The sequence below is a fragment of the Mesoplodon densirostris genome, chromosome 11, assembly GCF_025265405.1.
Source record: "Mesoplodon densirostris isolate mMesDen1 chromosome 11, mMesDen1 primary haplotype, whole genome shotgun sequence".
Lineage (NCBI taxonomy): Eukaryota > Metazoa > Chordata > Mammalia > Artiodactyla > Ziphiidae > Mesoplodon > Mesoplodon densirostris.
The window spans coordinates 7309102-7329983 of NC_082671.1; the positions used below are offsets into that span (position 1 = coordinate 7309102).

The following is a 20882-nucleotide window of genomic DNA, read 5'->3' on the forward strand; positions in this document are numbered from 1 at the left end:
GTATTTACAGGCTTTACGGCCACCACTACTGAATTTCACCTGTTGGTTTGGACTCAAGGCTCCCTCTTGTCAAGAACACTTTGAATCTTGATTCCGCTTTTTTTTTGGCTGCGTGGCATGCAGGGTCTTAGTTCCCTGACCAGGGATTGAACCCGCACCCCCTGCAGTGGAAGCGTGGAGCCTTAACCACTGGACCGCCAGGAACCTTAACCACTGGACCGTCAGCGCTGCCTTTCTTCTTCAGAATCTCCACCCCCAGGGGGACCGGGAACAGAAGGAGATGAAGCACAGGCAGGTAAAAACAGCTCTGAGAAAGCATCAGGGCGGAAGGCCAGGGTGCTGGTGAACTTGCAGTGTGTGTGTGGATTTTGCCGAAACGTCCCCATGAAAGGTCCTCCTGCCCATCCCACAGGTAACAGGTGGTGCTGAAAATGCAGAAGACAGAGCCACCCCAGAGCAGGGCTGCGGGGTCACGGCTCCCGCTTAGCTCTCACTCAGAGCTGACTGTCTGTGTGTCCTCGGGCTCCTGTCTTTCCTGAGCTTCAGTTTCCTCATCTGAGGTCTCGTCTCCCAGCTCTGTTCCTTCTCCCACCCTGACACCCTCCCTCCACTGGAGACCCACTGACACTACGCCCCATTTCCATGAGGACTTGCTTCGCCCTAGCTGTGGCACACTCCTGGGAAACGTAGTCAGGGGAGCCTTCTCGATCCCTCAAATAACCTTCTTCAAGTCTGACCCACCCAGTTTCCCACTTCAAGTCCTTCCACATCACTTGAGCATCAGAGGTTAAGGCTGATGATCGGACACCTGCCTGCCTTCCCTGCCTTAGACCTCCCCTCAACCAATCACAAATACTCTTCATTCCAGCCACGCTCAGCTCCTGGAAGCCCCTGAAGGACGGTGCCTTTTTCCCCACTTCCTGCCTCAATTCATGCTGGTCTCCCGGCCCGGGATACCCAGCCCCCTCTTCTACACCCATTTTACATCAAGTCATTATTCAAACTTCAGCTCCGTCTTTTCATCTTCCAGGAGGTCTCCCCTGACAGATGAGGGAGCCCCTCTTTTGTCCCTCCTCGAGCCCCCTGCACACCTTCTGTCAGCGGTCCTCGTGCTTCCGGAGGCACCCGCTGACCTGTCTTTTCTCCAGGTTGACTATAAGCTTCCTGAGGGCCAGGGCTTTTCAGCACCACTGCCTGGACGGCTCCTGCCACAGTACAGGTGTTTGCTGAAGCACTGAGTCCTTTGAATGACCAGGGAATGGATGAACAAGCAGAGGTCACAGCACGTGGCTGCCTGCCCCCAGCCCCACGAGAGGGGCCGCCCTGCCGGCTGAGCTCGGGCTCCAACGCCTGGACTCTGAGCCCCAACCAGAGTCCCAGTGTCCGATGTTCCAGGGTGCCGCCCCAGGCCACACCCCCAGCTGTCTCTCCACCCTCTTCCTAAGGCCTCTCCCTGAGCGAGACACATTCAATAGAAGAAAGACTAGAACATCTGCTCCCCTCTGTCCCCACACAGTCAAGGAGGGGCCTCACTCCCGCACCTGCTGCCCCAGAGAGGTGCTCTGGAGCCCAGAATCCAAGAAGTCGGGGAGCCTGAAGAAGCACCCGTGAGAAAATCCACCCAGGCCAGCCTGCACCTGGCCTCTCTCCTGCCAAGTCTGCTCGCTGCCTGAAGTCCTCAACCCACTAGCTGTTTACGTTCCCAACTGAGTCCAGGGGCGTCTGCATTTCAGTTCAAGCCGGGGACAGACGGGGCTGCGCTCTGTTAGACCTGCAGGCGCATGTACAGGCTGCCTGGCTGAACTCGGCGGGGCAGGCCCCAGCACTCCCCACCCTGGGCCTCTGAACTCCCAGCCGGGGGTCCCTTGCCCCCAGATCTGGAATTCCTCACGAGGAGTGCACAGAGCTGGAGGGGCTGGGTAAGGAAAGGAGATGGAAGGAAAAGGGATAAATAAAATGCGAGGGTTATCGGGGGAGAGAAGGAGAAAGTTCAAGGGAAGCACAGAGGTCGAGGGCGCGGCACAGAGCCACGAAGCCTGCAGATAAAAACCTCTGCGGGGGGGGGGGGGGGGGGGCGCTTCCCTGGTGGCGCAGTGGTTGAGAGTCCGCCTGCCGATGCAGGGGACACGGGTTCGTGCCCCAGTCCGGGAGGATCCCACATGCCGCGGAGCGGCTGGGCCCGTGAGCCATGGCCGCTGAGCCTGCGCGTCCGGAGCCTGTGCTCCGCAACGGGAGAGGCCACAACAGTGAGAGGCCCGTGTATCGCAAAAAGAAAAAAAAAAAACCTCTGGGGGTGTGGGGAAGGTGGAGGAGACAGCCTCGAGGGAGCCGGGGGTCAGGCTCCAAACAGAAGGTCAACAGTGTTGGCTGGGCACACCCACTACCCCTCCACCCATAACAGGGAGAAAGAGAAGAAAAGGAGGGCAAGTGGGACCTCAGTCCTTGAGAATCACCTTCATAAAGTCTGTCTCCTTCTTCCACCACCACTCTTCCTGCCGACAGCATCTTCACCCACGTAGAATCACGCCCACACCCTCCTGCCCACGCCCGGGACTACGGGGATTAAAGGCCAACACCAAGGGAACAGGTAACACACAGCAAAGGGAGGTCTGATCTTGGGGCCTGGGGAAGTCACGTTCCCGGCTCCTTCCCTCTGGGAAGCCCACTCTGCATCTCATCCATGCTCATGCTCACTGGTCCAGCCGGGCGGCTCACTGGGAATTATCGTCACCTTTCACAGACAGCACGGCGCTGCCTCTCAGCCCCAGAGCACATCCATCACCCACTGTCGCCCTGGAGGGGACACGCACTTGGCTTATGTTCCTGGTTACCACGGAGAGCAAAGCACTGAAGGCAGCATCCCATAGCAACAAGGCAGAGGGGCCCCTCCAGGCCTTTACACACACACACACACACACACACACACACACACACACACACACACACACACACACACACACACACACACACACACACACACACACACACACACATGCAGGCACCAACCCACTAGGACAGCTCAGAGCCATGTGGAACAGCAGGCCCCAGGCCAGGCCTCTGGGCCTTCCCGAGAGTCAGCTGGCCCTCATGCCAGGTCCCCTGCCACACAGCTGCCATCCACCCTCCAGGCCAGCAGCCCTTGACATGCCAAGCAGACTTTTCCACTCATCCGGGCTTCTTAAGTGTCTCTGATAGACACCATGTGTCCCAACAGGAAAACACACACTCATCAACTCTACAGAATGTTCCAGACGTGATCAAAGCCGGAAAGGCAAAAGATACCAGAGGTGGATTGCATGGAAGGGGGAGAGGTTAATGGAGAGAAGAGAGGAATCCAGGGATGTGGGTACGGGGGTGCCCCTAAGAGGGGGCGAGTCCAATGGACGGAGCCCAGGACTGGGGTCCAGACTCCTGGGTTCCAACCCCAAATTCAATTTGCTCCCTGGGGAAACCCTGGGTCTTGCCCCAAGACCAGCTTCAGGCTTGAGACGGTATCCGGTACAGCCTAGAAAGTTAGCCCCAGAAGGGATGTTACAGATCACCTGGCCCAACCCCCTTGTTAGGTGAGGAAGGCAGCAGGTAATCCACCTGCCTGGAGCATCATCACCACCTCTAACCTCACACGTCCGGCCACCTCCTAGCTCACTGCTGTCTCTATTAAACGTCAGCAGGTTACATACTAAAGATTCCTTACTTGGAAGTGGCCTCAGACATGATACCTCTATCCCTCCACCTTGTTACTTCTGCTAGAGGATTTTGTTCTTTTTTTATTTTTTATTTTTAAAAAGAAGAAAATGGTTTTCAAGGATCCCCAGATCTAAAATTCCTAAGTCCCCACGACCTACGGCAACACCCTCTTTAAGGAACCAGATCTGTTTTATTCTAAAAGATCCTAGAAACCCTTTACCACCCCATCTGGGCACCTGACCACATCTGTCCACTACCCACACCCTCTGCCTTGGGGCCCCATTTGAGAAGCAGCCCATGTGTCTCACCAGCACGGTTTCCTCCCACAAAGTGCAGCAAAGTGGTTAAAATAATGGACTCTGGAATGGTCCTGCCTGAGGTTTGCAGCAAGTGACTTATCTTCACTGTACTGCTGTGTCCTCATCTTGAAAACAAGGGACAGGGCTTCCCTGGTGGCGCAGTGGTTGGGAATCCGCTTGCCCATGCAGTGGACATAGGTTCGGGCCCTGGTCCGGGAAGATCCCACATGCCATGCAGCGACTGGGCCCGTACGCCACAGCTACTGAGCCTGTGCTCTAGAACCCGCAAGCCACAGGTACTGAGGCCTGTGCACCTAGAGCCTGTGCTTCTCAGTGAAGAGTGGCCCCCGCTCACCGCAACTAGAGAAAGCCCGCGCGCAGCAACGAAGACCCAAGGCAGCCATAAATAAAATAAATAAATTTAAAAAAAAAAAAAAAAAAAAAAGAAAACAGGGGACAATGACTGTGCCAACTTCGCAGGGTTGCCGTGAAGATTAGACCAGATCAGGTCCACATCGGGCAAGGTGACACCGGTACCCGGTGAGCGGGGTAAGTGCTGTGTCAGCCGTGGTCACCATCACACCCACAAAGACATCCCCGCTGGTGAATGGGGAGAGACAGTTCCCATGCACTGATTACCACCTAGTGAAACCTGCAGGTCAGTGGGCACGTGGAGGATAAGAAGACTGGACTCAGAGTACCACACCCCAGAATGCCCACCAAGTCCTCTCACAAGGACAGAGGGCGTCTGGGAGGAGAAGCTGTTCTTCTCCCCACACTCCCCACCCTCCCTCCATCCTGTTTGGCACAAAACGTACAATACCTCGGGTCCCTTCTAGCGCCCACACAGAGGAGCCTCAGGGCCTTTCAAAGTAAAAGCAACCGGCCCACATCAGTGCCGTCCACACATGTACACCCACGTAAGCCAAACCCTTCAAGGACAGGCTCTTTTCCTTAGGATAAAGCCCCAAATCTTCAAACGGCCCACGAATGAACGGAGCTCTGTGTCACCTTCAGCCACGTGGTACCAGGGAAAACACGTCATTTCTGGAGTCAGACAGGCCTGGGTTTGAATCTCAGATGGGCTGGCCTGTGGTTTCGGGAAGATCCTCCAGGGCCTGGTCCCTGCTTCGCCCCAGCCTGGCCCCCATTACTCCCCGCACTGCTGACCTAACGCCAGGCCCCCTAGGCCCCCTCTTTCTGTTGTGGGCAGCGTACCCTGTGGCAAAGAGAACTGACTCTGGAGCCAGACTTAGGAGTTGAAACCTCACCTCTTCCTTACTCACTAGCTGTGTGACGGCAGGTGACGTAACATCCTCTTTGTGTCTGAACTGCTCACCTGTAAACTGAGGGTAATAGTATGTCTCAAAGGGTCGTTGTGAGTTAGCAAGCGCACGGGGCTTAAACAGCGCCTGGCACACGGGAAGCACCACGGGCCGTGAGCTACCGTCATTACTCTGCTCATCTCTGCCTGGCTCACTCACGCACCAAATCTTCGTTTAAATGTCACTTCCTCAACGGGCCTTCTCCAGTGAGGTTGGATTGCCCATGACACCCCATACTCTCCTACTGTAACCCATGTCACACTCACAATTAACTATACATTATCGGCACAAATTAGGAGTTTGGAATGAACGTATACACACTACTATGTATAAAATAAACAACAAGCACCTACTGTACAGCACAGGGAACTACACTCAATACCTTATAATAATCTATAAGGGAAAAGATTCTGAAAGAGAATATATATATTGATATATTCAGTTTTATATATCACTTTGTTATACACCTGAAAGACACATCATTGTCAATCAACTATAGTCCAATAAAATTTTAAAACAATAAAAATAATAACAAAACACTATACTTAACCTGTCTTTCCTGCTAGCTCCTAAGTTCCACGAGACCAGACAAGGGTGGACCACAGGTCCACATATTTCCGGAACGGTCCTGGTTTATACCTGTTGTCTCACTGGGGCAGGTTACATGGGCGTTCAGCTAATATTGACTCCTCTCCCCTTAAGAAAGAGTATACTTTCCAGAAACATGGATTTGTGCTCAGCCATGTGACGGCTTTGGCCAGTGGAGCCCTAGCGGATGGGATGTCAACGATGCCTAAGAGGCACTGTGTGTGTGTGTTTCCCTGCCTTTCCTTGTGCTGTTGTGACTCACCATGAGAGGACCACGCCCAGGTAGCTTCTGATCTAGGGAGAGCATGCAGACCTGTGGAGACCTGAACACAGTCTGAAGCCTGGAGCCAAGCCCAGCCGACCCTCAGCCTGAAGCAGACCTTTTCCACTCAACCGACAGACACTTGAGCGAGAAAAATAAACAACCGTTGTTGTAAGCTGTAGATCTGGGGGTGGCTCGTTATGCAGTGTTATTTTGACAGACTCAGCATAACTAATAGTAATGCTCCCTTTCCCTCTCAAGAGTGTCCTAGGTTAAATGGTAAATTATCTAATCACCCAAGGTGATTAGGTAAGTTATCTAATCAGTCCACATCTATCTTTTGCTTCACTTTAACTCTAGCACCTGAAACAATAAACACGAATAAAACAAACACAGCGAAGATGCCCAATATATATACTGCATTAAACGGAACTGAATTATCCATTCTCTTAAATCTCTCTCCCAAAACACTGAGTCTTCTCCCAACTGGATGGTGAGAGGTCTGAGTTGGGGGACTCTCCTCTTTGTTCCATGATGTCCCTGAGACATGCTTCCAGCTGGCTGCTGGATCATCAGAGGGCTTAACCTCACCCCCAGGGTTAAACCTTCAGAGAAGTGTTAGGGTGTCCATGGTGGGGGGAGGGGGGCAGTGTGATTCCCCTAGAATTTGACAGGAAGGGGACATAGACCAGGGGGTAAGCATGGAGAATGAGAGGCTTGCCTGCCTGCCCAAAAGCTGAGAACTGGGCTGCATGTCAGCCTAAGGAAATACTGCCATCTTGTCAGAACTGATAACTGCTGGAAACTAAGCCATGGCCCTTACCCTCCTCCAGACTACAATTCCAAATAAAAAGTTCAAGGTCCCCATCCTCCAATCTCATCTCTGTCTCTCCTGTGTTCGGTTAACACGGATTTTATGGAAGAAACCGACAGGGCTGAGGCAACAGCCCTGAGTCCTGAGCCCTCAAGGAGGGCTTCCTGAGGCCTGGAATGGGCTGGGCCATGCGGGCTGAGGGTCACAACCTCTCCACGTTGGAGTCAGCCACTCTGCCAGGGGAGACAGCCATCGCTGGCAGTTACCCAACTACCCACACCTTTGACTACCTTGAGAAAATCCCAAGAAGGTACTGGAGGACAGCAGTCTCCCAGGCAGCGATCTTGAAGCTTTTTGTTTTGTCTTTTTCTTGCTTATGTCTGTGACTTCCAAACCCACAAAATGCTGTGGTTTTCCGTTTCTGAAACAGAGGCATTATGTCTGTGCGAAGCGCCTGGGCACGCCCAGCTAATTAAATGGAGAGATCTTGCGGTCGCTGTTGTAACGTGTGTTGCAATGATGTTACTCAATGTGTCAAGACGTCTTCTGTTTATGTTGGTCACATACCCATGTGGCGTGGGTGGAGAACATCACTCAGGAGAATATCCTTAGCAGGAGTGGGGAGCTCAGGGGTTCCAGAGACAGTGGCTCAGGGGGATCAAAGGGTCGGGCGGTGTCCATGGTGACTTATCCCCCCGCCAGTCCCCTCCTCCCTTATGGGGCAAGATCAGCCCCTCGGATCCACCTGAGGTCCTGCTTCCCACAGACAGATGACACCTGCCATCACAGCCTAGAGGGTTTGTGGAGGAGATACAAAGATTCCTCTCTTTCTGTCTCTCAGCAAGAGGATGTGCACCAGATCCAAAGGGCTGAATGACTTGCCCAAAGTTTCCCAAGAGTGGGTGAGTGAGACGGACCATGCTCACCTCACAGCTAGGAGCGCACAAGTCCTGAACCCCCGAAAGCTCTGTTTTGCCACCTAAACCCCAGAGAAACCACTTGACAGCATCTCCTTTTGCTCCCCATCATCACGGCCCCTTTGTCTAGGCTTTCCTCCCCCTGCACCGTCTCAGATACCTCCTCCAACCACTTCCCGTAGCCCCAGGGCCCTCCTCTCAGCTGTCGGCAGCCTCAACCTGTTCTTGAGCCTCCCCGTCCGTCAGCATTTCCTGACCAAGAATACTTCAACCTGACTCTTGTAAATCTCCCAACCATACTTCCTTCTTCCTTCAAATCTCTACTTTCTGCTCAAAACTCACCTGTCCTGTAAGTCTCATCTTTCTCTCATCAACCACACTAAAGCTAGTCACAAACCCCTTCAGAACCTTTGGCCCATCCCCTTGCCCACCACCTTGCCCCCAGCCCATCTACGCACAGCTCTGTGCCCGGGTTCCCTGTTGGGTACCACTTTACCTCTGAGGCTTCCATCAGATCTACTGGGAGCACGTGGGGTCCCACTGTTACACTTCAAGCTTCCTGCTTTCCCCCTTCTTTTCGCTTTGACACCACACCCACGACAAAGCTTGGCATCCAGTAGACCCATGATGCGGGGATCGACTCTTGTGTCAACAGAATCTGAGCTCTGGCCTGGATTTCTTGTGACCTCCCAAAGCAAGCAAGAGGAACAAAATGCAGCTCTTCACGGCAAAGGCACCTGCCTTATCACACTGACTCTGGTCCCATCTTGGAAACACCATTTCACTCTCACTGGGAAACACCAGGAAGACATTTCCATGACAAAGGCAGAGCCTCCACAAAATCCCACACCTGCCAGGAGGCAGACTCCCGGGATAGGCTGTGGAAGAGGCTTACCTGGTGCACAATGCTACCTGCTCAGGGGTCAGGTTACTAAACCTGCAACGGAGACATTGCAGCGAACTGAAGTTGGGAAGGAACCTACTCGGTGGACAAAAGCAAGAAGTGACAGTTGACAACCTGATGACATGGAAGAAGTCAGGGAAAAGAAAGACTATGAAAAGTAGAAAGGAGAGACCAAAAACATGGCATTCGGGGGTCCCCTAACAAACAGCTCTTGCAAGTGACACATCACGCCTGCTGAGACAGGGGTGTTCACGAGGATGGCCCATCGCAGAGCAGGGGGTGACCTGGTCAGTGAGCCCCACTCCCCCCTCCGCAGACAACACCAGCTGTCCCTCAGAGGTTGCTGATCAAAGGGATTAACGCTAGGTATCTGGAAACCCAGCTTGCCCAATGTCTGGCTGGACGAAGCTCTGGGTCACCTTCAGCCATATGGTACGAGGGCAAACACATAGTTTCTGGAGTCAGACAGGCCTGGGTTTAAATCCCAGATGGGCTGGCTTGTGGCTTCGGGAAGCTCCTATCTCCCTGAGCTCAGGACCCCACCCCCTCACCCCCGTAACACGGAGGTAAGAACATCCACTTGGCAGGGTCGCTAGGAGGCACAGAGTACACACACGCATGTGAATACAATGCTTTACAATTTTAAAAAAACACAGTCTTGAAGTGAGAGAGTGGCACGGACATATACACACTACCAAACGTAAAATAGATAGCTAGTGGGAAGCAGCCGCATAGCACAGGGAGATCGGCTCGGTGCTTTGTGTCCACGTAGAGGGGTGGGATAGGGAGGGTGGGAGGGAGATGCAAGAGTGAGGGGATATGGGGATATATGTATAGCTGATTCACTTTGTTATAAAGCAGAAACAAACACACCATTGTAAAGAAAGTATACCCCAATAAAGATGTTAAAAAAATAGCCTTATGATTATACAATATTTGTCAAGACAAACTAAAAAACTATATAAAATTCTGCTAATTTAGGGAACAGTATAACTTCCCCCAGGGAGCAGATAAATAACAACTCTACCTAACCAGCCCTGTGTCCATCACCACGCTCTTTGCACAACTATATCGTAATCCCCTCAATAATACTGTGGGGAAGGTAGGACAGGTGTTATGATCCCCATTTCATAGCTGAGGAAACAGAGGCTTGAGAGGGAACGGCTTGCCCCCGTATTATATCACCTGGAATCAAGGCTGGAGCCAAAACTGAGTTCTTCTCTTCCTGAACCCACTGCTCTCAGTCTAGAGAAATGTCCCTCGGCAGGTGCCTCGGGGTTTGATAAACACGTGGACAGTCGCTCTATCCATCTTCTAAATGAACAAGTGCAGCTTCACTCCGTCTCCACTTTTCCTAGAGTAGCAGCTCTTATTTGTTTAAGTCTGTCTTCATACGGCTGCCTCTCCACATCTCTGATCACATTTCTTTTCCTTCCCTGAAACAGTGCTAGCCTGGCTGCTTTTTCTCTAGGCAGGATAAGCTGACTTGGACACAGGAGGTTTTGCCACGATTTGGTAAATCCCTAAGTGATGTGATCCTCAAATGTTTTCTGAGATTTTCAGGGGTCTGTGGGTGCTGCCATGCATCAACGGATGCTTCCAGAAAGAGTCAGAGTCACCCCAAAAAATCTCTGCCTGAGGCACAACTGATAACCCTGAGGTCCCTCATCACAGATGACTGGTCTGGGGGTCAGCTTCCCCCCACCCCCATGATCTTTTCTATACCCTATTTTTCTATAGCCTCACAGTTACTCTTTGAAAATTTTCTCCATCAGTCCGTCCCTCCATTTCCCAGAAACGCCACGTGGTCATCTACATGCTTGGGGATTTGACTTTGAGCTTGAGCTCCTGGAGAATGGGGTCATGCTTAATTCATCTCTACCCCCCAGCACCAGTGGCTCACGTGTGGTCAGTGCAAACAGGTGTCGGCTTAACTATACCAGGTAAGGTGTGCGTGCAGGAGGGCCCTGCTCTGACTTTCCCAGGCCAGTGGGTCCCAAAGAGGACGATCGCGATGATGAGGCTGTTTGAAGCGCCTGCGTTCCAGGAGGACCACAGCGAGGCCAGGCGTGTTATGTGTGCAGAACTGTTAGGGGCACAAGAGCTATTTCCAACTAATTAAAGGCTGGCTACACAATAGGATGCTCTTGTTCAGAACAGGACTGAAACGGAGGGAAATCAGCAGAGTTCTTGCTCTGGCTCCATGACCATTTCTAGTGGCTAAAAATGTCCAGCAGACAAACAAGCTGCCCCCGAGGCCAGGCGTCTCCCCCATTACAAGAAAAATCATGCAGAGGCTGGGCATTTGCTCGATCAATATGCGGGGAGAGGAAGTCTTCAATTCCCCATTCCATGGCGGGGCACTGAGGTCAGCCAGCCTCTAAGCTCCTCCCACCTCTGTGATGCCATGGTTTGGTCCCAGTACTTCAGAGGTTGAGACCTGCAGATATCAAGGTGCTAGCCCCATACGTCACTTCTCCTTGGCTTCCTCTCTTGGGTCCAGCCTCATCTCCTTCCAGCCCTGGATGCTCTGCTAACTTACAGGTCAGAGGCAGGGACACGGGCCAGGTTGGCATAGAGTCCATGCAGGTGGGGCAAGATCTGCAAGTCAAGTTCTTGACTTGACCTCTCTCAACTGACAGTCAGGAGGCACCTGGCTTTGGGGCACTGTGATTTCTGGCCATCGACACCAGGCTCAACAACAAGTCCATATTTGGGGCAGCCCAGGCTGGTGACAAAGACACATTCAGGACCTTTAACCTCAGCCTTTCAGAAAGCAATGTTTCCAATTCCAGCACCACCTCTTCCAGGAAGTCTTCCCTTATTCTGCTAGTAGCAACCACTCTCCATCTGTTGTCCCAACCTATCATGTTAGTACTTATATATGACAGTCTTGAAAAGCCCTCAATTCATCCCACCTCCCATGGGTCTGTCTCCCTGCGTAACTGCTAGATCCGTAAAGACGCAAACTCCACCCTACGTCTCGTTGTGCCTCCAGAGACTTGCTCACTGTGGACATCAGTAAATGTTTACTGCACTGAGCTGAACTGCCTTTGTAAAGCCCAGGGAAGGATCAAGAAGGAAGCAGCAGGGCTCAGGAAATAATTCGTCACAGGTTGATCAACAATTTTTCCTCTCCATTCGCTCCCCCAAACCAGCTGCAGCCAGTCCTTCCTGAGCCTGGCCTGCTGAGAAGCCTCCTAAGAAAGAACGTGCCTTCCTCCATCTCCCACCTGGAGGGATGTGGATGCGTCATGTTTCAGGAGGTTAGAAGTGGGGCTCAGAGACACAGAGGGATGGATCAAATCACGCAACCTTCTAGTGGCCTTTCTGGGGAATTCTGGCAAGAACAAGCACCTCTGCCTTTTATCAGGAGGAGGAAAAGCCAATTCCTGGGATGCCGAGGTCCTGGATGGGCTCTCCACTGGTGGGGCTGGAGAGGGCTGGAAGTCCAGGATGGTAGAGACGTGTAGCAAGGTGGAGGCACAGTGCCACTCTTGCTGTCCACAGATGATGCCCAAAGGCTCTTGAAATGGCACAGATACCACTGTTAGGTCATTGAGGAAGCAGGACATTTCTGAGAGGACTCCGGACCTGCCCCAGGGATGGGTTTCACGCCCAGGGCCTGATCTTAGGAAGCCTCTCTTGGGAAATGGCATCCCTGAAAGAGGAGGGAACAAGGAAGAGCCATTCACCCCTCTCTAAACCGTAACCCCGATTTGACACAGTGGATGTTGCCCATGTACGACGCCCTTGGCCCATTCCCCGAAGTCCACAGTTACACATTCCCCGAGCCGGTGGACTTCTGGGCCCCTCTCCTCCTCATGCTGTCATAGTTAGGCAGCGGCAGACACTTTAAAATACAATTTTGCATCTCAACTTCAGCAAAGTACGGTTGGTAGCTAAATCTAACTCAGATGTTCAAAGCCTGTTGTTTTATCTCATCCATATCAAAACCTCCCAGCTAAGAAAATCTGCCCGTGAGCAGATGTTCATTTTAGTGAAAAGACAGGGCAGGGCGCTCACTAATATAGGATCACCCTGTATTAGTCAATCCAAAAGGCCCAGCCTCCCGGGTTCCCCAGAACATAAAGGCCACTTCCCTCCTGGGATGTCAAGGAGTTAACCCAGGGCAGTGCAGGCAGAAATCTACTCCTCCGCCTGCAGGGACACTCATGTGGCCCCGAGGGACTAGTAGTGCCAATTCCCTCCAGCTAAAACATCATTTCCCCCACTGGCTCCAACACAAACCTTATTTCTTCCAGGGCACAAGTGTTTTGGGCTAGGAGTTCCCAGAAGATTCTTCTGTGAGGGGGGTCGCTACTGGATACCTCCTTGGGGAGCTTCCCAGGCAACACACACACACACACACACACACTCTCTCTCTCTCTCTCTCTCTCTCTCTCTCTCTCTCTCTCTCTCTCTCTCTCTCTCCCCACTCAGGCCTGCAGGCCCCGAGGTTTCTAGAGCAAGGGTAGGACTCAGGGTGGAGAGCTCTGCTGGGCTGGGAGCCCCATCAGCAATCTCACAGTGCAGCCTGCTGGGCCCGGATGCTCATGCAGCTGGCGGGGGAGGGGCGCGGGGTGCAGGGAAGGGGCGTCTTGCTCCCCCTCTGTCTACTTTACACACCTGGGAAAGGAGCCTCGAACCCTAAATCTCAAGTTTAGGCTTCAACGGTTGCAGAAGGGAAGGGTGGCTTTACACGCCCAGGGACCTCCCACCCCGCTGGGCTCGCAGCCGCTCCGTGCTTTCGAATGTTCAAATCCGTGGGCACCAGGGGAGGAACAGCGCTCGGTGCTGCCGATGAGGATCCGGGGGCCCAAGGCGACGGGCAGGAAACACCTCTGCTGGGCCTTCGCAGGGCTTACCTTCAACCTGGACAGGACCCCGCTGCCTCTGTGGATGCTTCAGCACTGACCACACGGGTGCAGTTCCTACGTGAGCACCAAGAGGGCGCAGTTCACAGGCATGCGCTGCGATGGAACCACAGGGTCAGGGGAGCCTCAGGCTGGGCCCTGTGGGCCACTAGGTCCCGACAGGTGAAGGCAGGAAGGATGCAGAAGAAGTGGCAGCAGAGAGAAGTGGCGCTGAAGACACACCCACAGGAGTTGGTGTCAGACCGGGGACTGGGAGATGGAGGAGAGGAAGGAGGGGACGTGGACGCACGAGCTTAGGTGGAGCCGGCTGAGTGCGGGGCGCTCTTCCCACAGCCGCCACCCGTTTCCTCTCCAGCTGCCTGCTCTTGGCGTCCCTGCCTCTGCTGCCCACCTATGCCCCCGACGTCTTTGTCCCTTCCCTCTCTCCCCACCACAGTCCCCTCGTCTCTCTCCAGCAGAGTACGTTCCTCACCCCTCTGGGTAGGCCACAGTCCCCCACTACAGCCCCCATACTACCCGTGTCCCATCCCCTCCCCTCCAGCCAGTGTCTGAAAGATGCCCGAGGCTCCAGGCGCGTCCGAGCCCCACATCCAGGCCACTGGCATCGTGCAGCAGGTGCAGAAGCGGCAGTGGACAGCCCCCAGCCCCACGGCACACTGCGCCCGTCTGGACAGCCTCGGGCTCTGCGTCCTCGGGAAACGCCAGGCCCCAGAGCCAGGATCTGCTCCAAAGGCACCTCTTCCCCCACAGGGGAGGCTGCTCCGGTGGCTGAAACGAAGGGCACGCCCGGAGCCGTTGCCCACTCAGCTGGCGGCCGGTCACCTGAAGTCTCCGGAGGAAAACATGGGGCTCTCCGGGAGGGAGAATTTTTATTTTCTGGCATCGTATTTTTTCAAAAGGAGTGAATAGTTGGAGAAAACAGGCGACAGTGTGGGTGGCCACCAGAGAGGCAGAGAGGATGATCAAAGCCCACCAGGCACAGAGGAAGCAGCCCTGGTGTGGCCCAGAGAACAGTCTAGGTGGCCGCACCTCACAAAAGGCCGCCAGGGGACGGGAGGTGCAGGGTGAGGGGGCCTCGGTCACCGGCATTTGTGGCACCACTCCCCGACCCCAGCCCCTCGGCTAACGGTCTTCAGCTGGAACAAACACCTGCTGTCCATCTGAGCTCCCAGTTCCCTGGGAGGGCCGTCCCATCTCTGCATGGGAGGTAAGCCTGCCCAAACTGTGACTCCCAGCCTGCTGTCTTCTTCCAAGAAGAAGCTGGAATCCCTCCCTCTGGACTCGATCCTTCTGGCGGCCACCCCTCTCGTGGTCCCAGCCCAGGGCGAGCAGCCCGGAACACTCTCTGAGTTTGCTGGCTGATGAATTAGCTCATTAAAGTGAGCCACAGGTGACGGAGTGGCAGCGGGTCCACTATGTCAGGCACAGGGCCGAGGGTCCCCATAGTTTCCAAATAAGTGTGCTCTATCAAATTTCCCCTGTAGAGCCCTAGCTCAGGCTCCCAGTTTCGGAAAACCAGGATGCCGAAGACCAAAGAGGGGACGTGACTTGACCAGAGCAACAATCGCCCCTAGTGGCCAAGCCTGGGCAAGACCCCAGTCTCCAGACCCCACTCAGCCCAATGGTCCCCCACTGCACAGGGGTCCTCCCAACATGCCAGCTGGGAAAGAGGTGGGGTTTCAACAGCCCGTGGAGTTCCTAGAGCCCTCAACCCACTTGAGGCTAGTCAGACCTACTGCCTTCTAGAAAGTTCTTTCAAAAAGCTTTTCACAGGGCCTCCCTGGTGGCGCAAGTGGTTGAGAGTCCGCCTGCCGATGCAGGGGATACGGGTTCGTGCCCCGGTCTGGGAGGATCCCATATGCCGCGGAGCGGCTGGGCCCGTGAGCCATGGCTGCTGAGCCTGCGCGTCCGGAGCCTGTGCTCCGCAACGGGGGAGGCCACAACAGTGAGAGGCCCGCATACCGCAAAAAAAAAAAAAAAAAAAAAAAAAAAAAAAAAAAAAAAAGCTTTTCACCCATGTTCTGTAGAAACTGGGGAAATTCCCTAGGCAACAGGGCATCATTTTAGGAGCAGCGTTGAAGGGAGAGGTTTAGGACCCAGTTCTCTTCTCCCTTCCAATTTTTTGGAGAAGCCATAAAAAGCCTGCATTTCCACGCAGACCAGCTGGCTTAGCCCTTATACGATGTGCCGGGTCTTGCCTTCTCTTGGTCAATACTGTGGCTACTTGGGAATGACCCAAGGATCTGCTTCACCCACGTTCTTCTCTAGGCAAATTTGAAGGACAATAATAAAAGAGAGAACTCTACTCACTCCTCTCCCCACAAGAGCAGGCAGGGAGAGACCACAGTGCTGAAGACCCCAAGATGCAAGTCACGGAACACCCGTCTTCATTACCTGCTGACCCACAGCTGCCACTGCCCTCCCCCACCCAGGAGCTGGCTCCCCACCTGTAGGACACACAGCAGGGGCGTCACAGCCTAGAACAGCCAAGCCCTCTGCTCGGCCAACACACTTCCAGGAGCCAAGACAGTTGGCAGAGACCTTCTGGGTCCTCCCAAGAGTCCCCTCCCACATCTTACCTGATGAGGTCAATAGGTTGAAACTTATAAAACACCCCATAGCGTGCCCATTCTTGATACAGCAGCTAAACAAACAAACAAACAAAAACAGGGAACCAGATTAGAGGTGAAGCAGGCAACTATTCACCTTTTCTTATTCAGCTTAGCAAGTCAACATTTGACACACACCCCTCCCCACCAAAGCCATCCTGGCAAGTCAAAATTGAATCCCCAAAGCCCAGCTTCCAGGAGAATTCTCAGGAGATATCCAGAGGGAGACTCCAAAGGCAGGAGGCTGTAGACGCTGACTTCTCCTCCCCAAATAATAAAGGTGATCTTCATCACACTCTGGGTGTGCTGCACCTACCAAGCAAAGCCCCTCGCTCTTCACTCCCTCGCCTTGCTGAGTCCAGCCAGATGAGCCCTGGCGTTCATGTATTCACTCGTTTAATAAGTACTGACTGCATATCCACCTTGTGCCAGGCCCTGTCCAGACACTGGATAAAGCAGGAAACCAGACAAAGTCACTGCCAGCATGGCGCTTACCCCTTGTGTGCAGAGACAAATATTAACTTATAAATGTCACAGAGAAAAATAAATCAAGGTAGGGAGTAGAATATGAAGAGGCGGGTAGAGTGCTATTTTAGACAGGATGACAAGGGAACAACATTTACAACAGCCAAGACATGGAAACAACCTAAATATCCATCGATGGAGAAATGGATACAGAAGATGTGGTACATATATACAATGGAACATTACTCAGCCATAAAAAAGAACAGAATAATGCCATTTTGCAGGGACATGGATGGACCTAGAGATTGTCACACTGAGTGAAGTAAGTCAGACAGAGAAAGACAAATATCATATGATATCACTTCTATGTGGAATCTAAAAAAATGGTACAAATGAACTCATTTACAAAACAGAAATAGAGTCACAGACGTAGAAAGCAAACTTAGGGTTACCAAGGGGGAAAGAGGGGGGGGATAAACTGGGAGGTTGGGATTGACATACACACACTACTATGTATAAAATAGATAACTAATAAGGACCTACTGTATAGCACAGGGAACTCTACTCAATACTCTGTAATGACCTTTATGGGAAAAGAATCTAAAAAAGAGTGGATATGTGTATATGTGTAACAGATTCACTTTGTTGTACACCTGAAACTAACACAACATTTTAAATCAACTATACTCCAATAAAATTTTTTTAAAAGATAAAAAATAAAATAACAAAATAAATTAATTTAAAAAATAAAGTAATTATTGATAGGTATGTAAAAAAAAAAGAAAGAAAAGGATGGCAAGGGAGGGCCTCTCTGAGGAGGTGACATTTGGGCTGACACCTGAAGGAAGTAGGTGGTTATGTTTCAGCTAGAAGAACACTCCTTCTGTGCCAAGGCCTAGAGGAAAGGGCATGTCCTAGGATGAAGAGGGAAGCCGGAAGTCTGGCACTGAGCAAGGGGAGAATCTTGGGACATAACCCCAGTTAGAAAGGACTGGGGTGGCCCGATCAGTCAGGGGCTTGTGGGCCATGCAAAGACCTTTGGACTTTGAAGGAAGCCATTAGGAGGTTGGCAGTAGCAGGGTCGGTGTGGGGGATACGATCTGGCACTATTAGAGTGTAGATGGCTTACTCTGGCTGCTGCAGGGGGAACAGTAAGAGCTGGTACAGGAGCAGGGGAGCTACTGTAATGGTCCAAGGGAGGGGTGATGGTGGCCTGTACCACAGAGGCAGTGGGACAAGCCGTGAGAAGGGGTTTATTCGGCTTGTATTTTAAAAGGAGAGTCAATAAGATTTGCTGTTGGACTGGATGTGGGGTGAGAGAAAATGAGAACGTGGCCTGAGCAATCGAGTAGACGGTGATTTTATTCACTGAAATGGGGAAGAACAGGCTAGGGAGGGGGAACCAAGAGTTCCATTTGGGAGACGTTTTTGGAGATGCCATGTAGATGTCCACGTGGTGATATAGAGTGAGCAGCTGGATATGAAAGTCTGGAGTTCAAAGGAGAATCCAGAGTCAGAGAAGACATGATTTGTAAAGTCATCAAGTTACGGATGCAACTGTCAAAGAGAGAGGTAGAGAAGAGGCGTGATGCTGGGGCCCTGGGTGCTCCACCATTCAGAGGTCAAGGGGATGATAAGGAACAGCAGAAGAGCCAGAGGAACAATGGTGACATAGCACAGAACTAGAAGTGGGTGGTGTCCTGGAGGCCGAGGCACCATGGGATTCCAAGGGAAGAAGGTGAGCATCTGGGTCAAATACGGCTGATGGGTCAGGCTGGATGAGAACCAAGAAGTGACCTTGGACCCAGTGACCCATGGTTGACCTTGACAAGAGTGGTTCCAGATGGGCCAGATGGACACAGCAGAGGAGATCACCAGGCAACCCCTGGAAGAGCTGGAGCTCCAGGGCATCAAACCCGGGAGGTGATGCGACGATGCCTGCACACTGCCCATGTGGCTCTGCCGGGCCAGCTCGCACAGCCCTGCAGGGGAGGGAGGGTGCTGTAGACCCTTCCCTGTCTCTACAAATGTTTAATCACACAGTTCGAGACCAGGTGGATCGGGCTAAGCCCTGGGTTACAGGGTCCCGGGACAGACCAGCAGTCAACAGGGATGAGCCTGTGTGCGTCAAGTGCAAGAGGGCAACCAGAGTAAATTGCAACAGTCCCTTTAAACCTGCCAAGTCTAGAACTTTCTAATGAGCTCCTAGCAAATACACTCTCTCCCTCAGAGTTATGCCATGTCCTCTTCACCTACTGGCCAAGCCTGCGAGCAGAGCCAGGAGGCTCTGCAGCTCCTTCTCACAGAGCTGTATTTCAGAGGCCTCGGATGTAATTCCAAGCATGTGGGTCTGACCCCAAACCTTTAGGGCAGGAAGCAACAAGGGGACCACACCATCTGATGGATCAGAGCATACAGGAGGCCAGGTCGGCTTCCTAGGGTCACATCGCTCAGTTGGCTTAAGTATTTCATGGGATTATAAAGAACCCAACTGTTAAAACCATCTGCAATGCCAGAGAACGGCAAGATGCACGAGACTCAGGGCCCTCCCTGAGGCCACAAGCTCCTCAGAGAGCAGCTGGACTTGGGACAGACAGAAAGACGCCAGCTGTAGCCGGCTTAGAGGCACTGATGGGACAGGGTGGACCAGGATGGGAGAGGATGGAATTCTACCTCCGGATCCTTCAATGACCTGTTGGATTTTTTGGCAGGTCACTTTCCCATTAGTGAAATGGGAGTTGTGCAGGATGGGAAAACTAGTCCTCAAGTGAAACCAAGAAGAAAGGTACCTTTCCCGTCAGAAAGACAAGACTGACTTTTGAACTGCCCACTGGAGAAGATAATCATCTACAAAAGCTGGAAAATTCAGGACCAAGGGTTTAGAAACTGCTAGAGTTTCTAAACTTTAAGATGACTATCTTCCAGGTTGTGCTTTGGGTTCCCTGTAAGTGGGTAGGGAAGCCAGGGGGAGCTGGTGGGACCCAGTCAGCCCCTGGAGGATGGTGACAGTCCCTCCCCTGGGATGCCTGAGAAAAGCAGGTAAGTCTGGTGGATGTGGAATGAGGTGGCTGCTGGCAGTGGGAGGGGCCCATCCACACCCTCGCAGCCCAGCTCTCTAGAAAGGCAAGAAACCCCTGCTCTCCAGAGGGAGGGAGCCTCTCATGAATTACCCTCTGGGAGGGGGCTGAGTCATCGAGACTGCAGGCTGCACTAGGCGAGCTGCGGGGAAGGAGATCGCTCTCCACCTATGAGGTGCATCCCCGGAACAGCCACAAATCACAGGGAAGAAGGAGGCAAACCCCAGGTACGGGCAGGATGGGCGGATCACCCCTAAAGGCCCGCAGAGGGGCGATCTCCCATCGGTCAGTTCTCAACCCTTCTCCACCTCGTCCAGCACCAAATTCAAGGGTTCTCCCTTGCACCCAACCAAAGTCCTTCCCGCAGCCCTCTGGAAGAACACTAGACTCTTAAAAGGTAACACATACGAATAAATGTGCTGCACATGTTCAGAGATTTCGGCTGGTTCTTTCAAGATACCTTTTAGGTCCCACCCATGTGCCTCTGAAGCTCTAGGAAGGAAGCCAGCACGGCAGTGAGAGGTCCCCTTGCCATACATGAAAGACCGTGTCCACCTGGTGGTAGCGCTGGCTGGAATTTGGACACCAGGGTTTTAGTCCTGACGGGACAATCCTTTCATGGACGTCGGAACCAGTCTCCTTGCCGTGCAGGGTATCCGTTTCCCAAGCCAAATGGACAGAAAAAAGCTTTCACTCTCACTCCTGGTTTCTCTTATCTCCCATCACAGCAAACTTTATTTCCCTAACCATGACCCTGGCAGAGGAAAATAAGGAGGCCAGGACTGGCTGGCAAACCCAAGGAAAAGCCACAAGAAATGGGTTGCTTGTCTTGCAAAGACACTTGTCCACCTTCACCGAGCAACCACCAAGATGCAGCTGTGTCCTGGCTGGCCTCTCTCTGCCTGCCAGATTCTACCCATTCCATCCTTTGGGGTGTGCACTGGGAGGAAGCAGCACTGGCCTAAGCAAAACAACTCCTGGGAGGGAAACATTTTGTTCAAAGGTTTTATTGTTAACAATAATATAATATCATTCCAGGCAAAGGTACATGTATTTTG

General features: G+C 52.7%; 1 protein-coding gene across 1 annotated transcript in view; it reads right to left on the reverse strand.

Annotated features, from left to right (window-relative positions):
- The window catches only part of ANO2 (anoctamin 2), a 321064-nt gene that overhangs the window by 203616 nt on the left and 96566 nt on the right, over positions 1–20882 (reverse strand). Inside the window, exon 9 of the mRNA XM_060112253.1 lies at positions 16253–16317. Within this exon, the coding sequence (XP_059968236.1) occupies positions 16253–16317 (65 nt within the window). The remainder of the gene's footprint in view (positions 1–16252; positions 16318–20882) is intronic.